Source organism: Plectropomus leopardus, unplaced genomic scaffold, assembly GCF_008729295.1.
Source record: "Plectropomus leopardus isolate mb unplaced genomic scaffold, YSFRI_Pleo_2.0 unplaced_scaffold19359, whole genome shotgun sequence".
Classification (NCBI taxonomy): domain Eukaryota; kingdom Metazoa; phylum Chordata; class Actinopteri; order Perciformes; family Serranidae; genus Plectropomus; species Plectropomus leopardus.
Genome location: NW_024620895.1, coordinates 1 through 971, shown reverse-complemented (window position 1 = coordinate 971; position 971 = coordinate 1). Strand labels below are relative to the sequence as shown.

Below are 971 nucleotides of genomic sequence, written 5' to 3'. Positions count from 1 at the left end.
AATATGCTGTGTATTTCTACTTGAAGTGCAGTATTTATAGTAATATGCTGTGTATTCTTACTTGAAGTGCAGTACTTATAGTGCAGTACTTGTGTAATATGCTGTGTATTTCTACCTGAAGTGCAGTACTTGTGTGTATTACTGAGTATGAATATGCAGTACTGGTTGAGGTGACCCTGCAGTTAGGTAATCATGTAAAAACCCTCCGGAGCTTCAGCGGGACTCCAGCCGACACTGCGGCCGCTCGGAGGCTCCTGTGAGCGGACTCACCTTGGTGTCCTCCTCGGCCAGGTGCTGCTGGATCCGGAACCTCACGGTCTGGTACAAACCCAGACCTGAACCCAGCAGGACGGCGCAGCCCAGCACCCTGCGGCTCCCTCCTCCTTGCCGCAGGGAGGACAGCAGCTTGGACCGGGACCCGGTCCCGCCGGTACTGAACGCCCTCCTGGACCCGCGTGCGCTCACATTCCCCACCAGGTAGGAGAGGGTGGCGGGCCGGCGCGTGACCGGAGACTCCAAAATAGTCCAGCCGACCTTACAGAGAGCTCTGCTGCAGGCGGCCGCCATGCTGCTTACATAAAATCCCAGAGTGCACCGCGACGAAGGCGATGAAAGGGCTGTGTTGCCCTGAGTCGAGCCTGTCAGGTTCTGCAGGCTCCAGGACCGTGCAACATCTGAGGCCCAATCCCAGTGTCCTCCCTATTTATATCTATTTATGTTTGATTTGATTTTGTATAAAAATGCATGCATTTTTGATCATTTTAATTATTAATTTTTTTTAAACATATTCAAATGTCAAAAAGTATTCTTCAACCTTGCCTGAACCTGAGCTGTAGCAATACTTTAAACTTTTACTATGCAGGAATTATTGGTATTTCTGATCATTTCTATTTATTTACTTTCTGATATTACATTATGTATTTCACTTTTTCCCCCGCATAAATCAAAGTAATATTTTGATTATTTTATTA

The 971-nt window shown here is 47.4% G+C and overlaps 1 protein-coding gene across 1 annotated transcript; it reads right to left on the bottom strand.

The window, feature by feature from the left end:
* Positions 1-213: 213 nt before the first annotated feature.
* Positions 214-640, bottom strand: LOC121965280 (prostaglandin E synthase 2-like). Its single transcript, XM_042515436.1, has one exon. The coding sequence runs from the start codon at positions 565-567 to the stop codon at positions 214-216; it is 354 nt and encodes a 117-aa protein (XP_042371370.1). The 5' UTR covers positions 568-640.
* Positions 641-971: the final 331 nt, after the last annotated feature.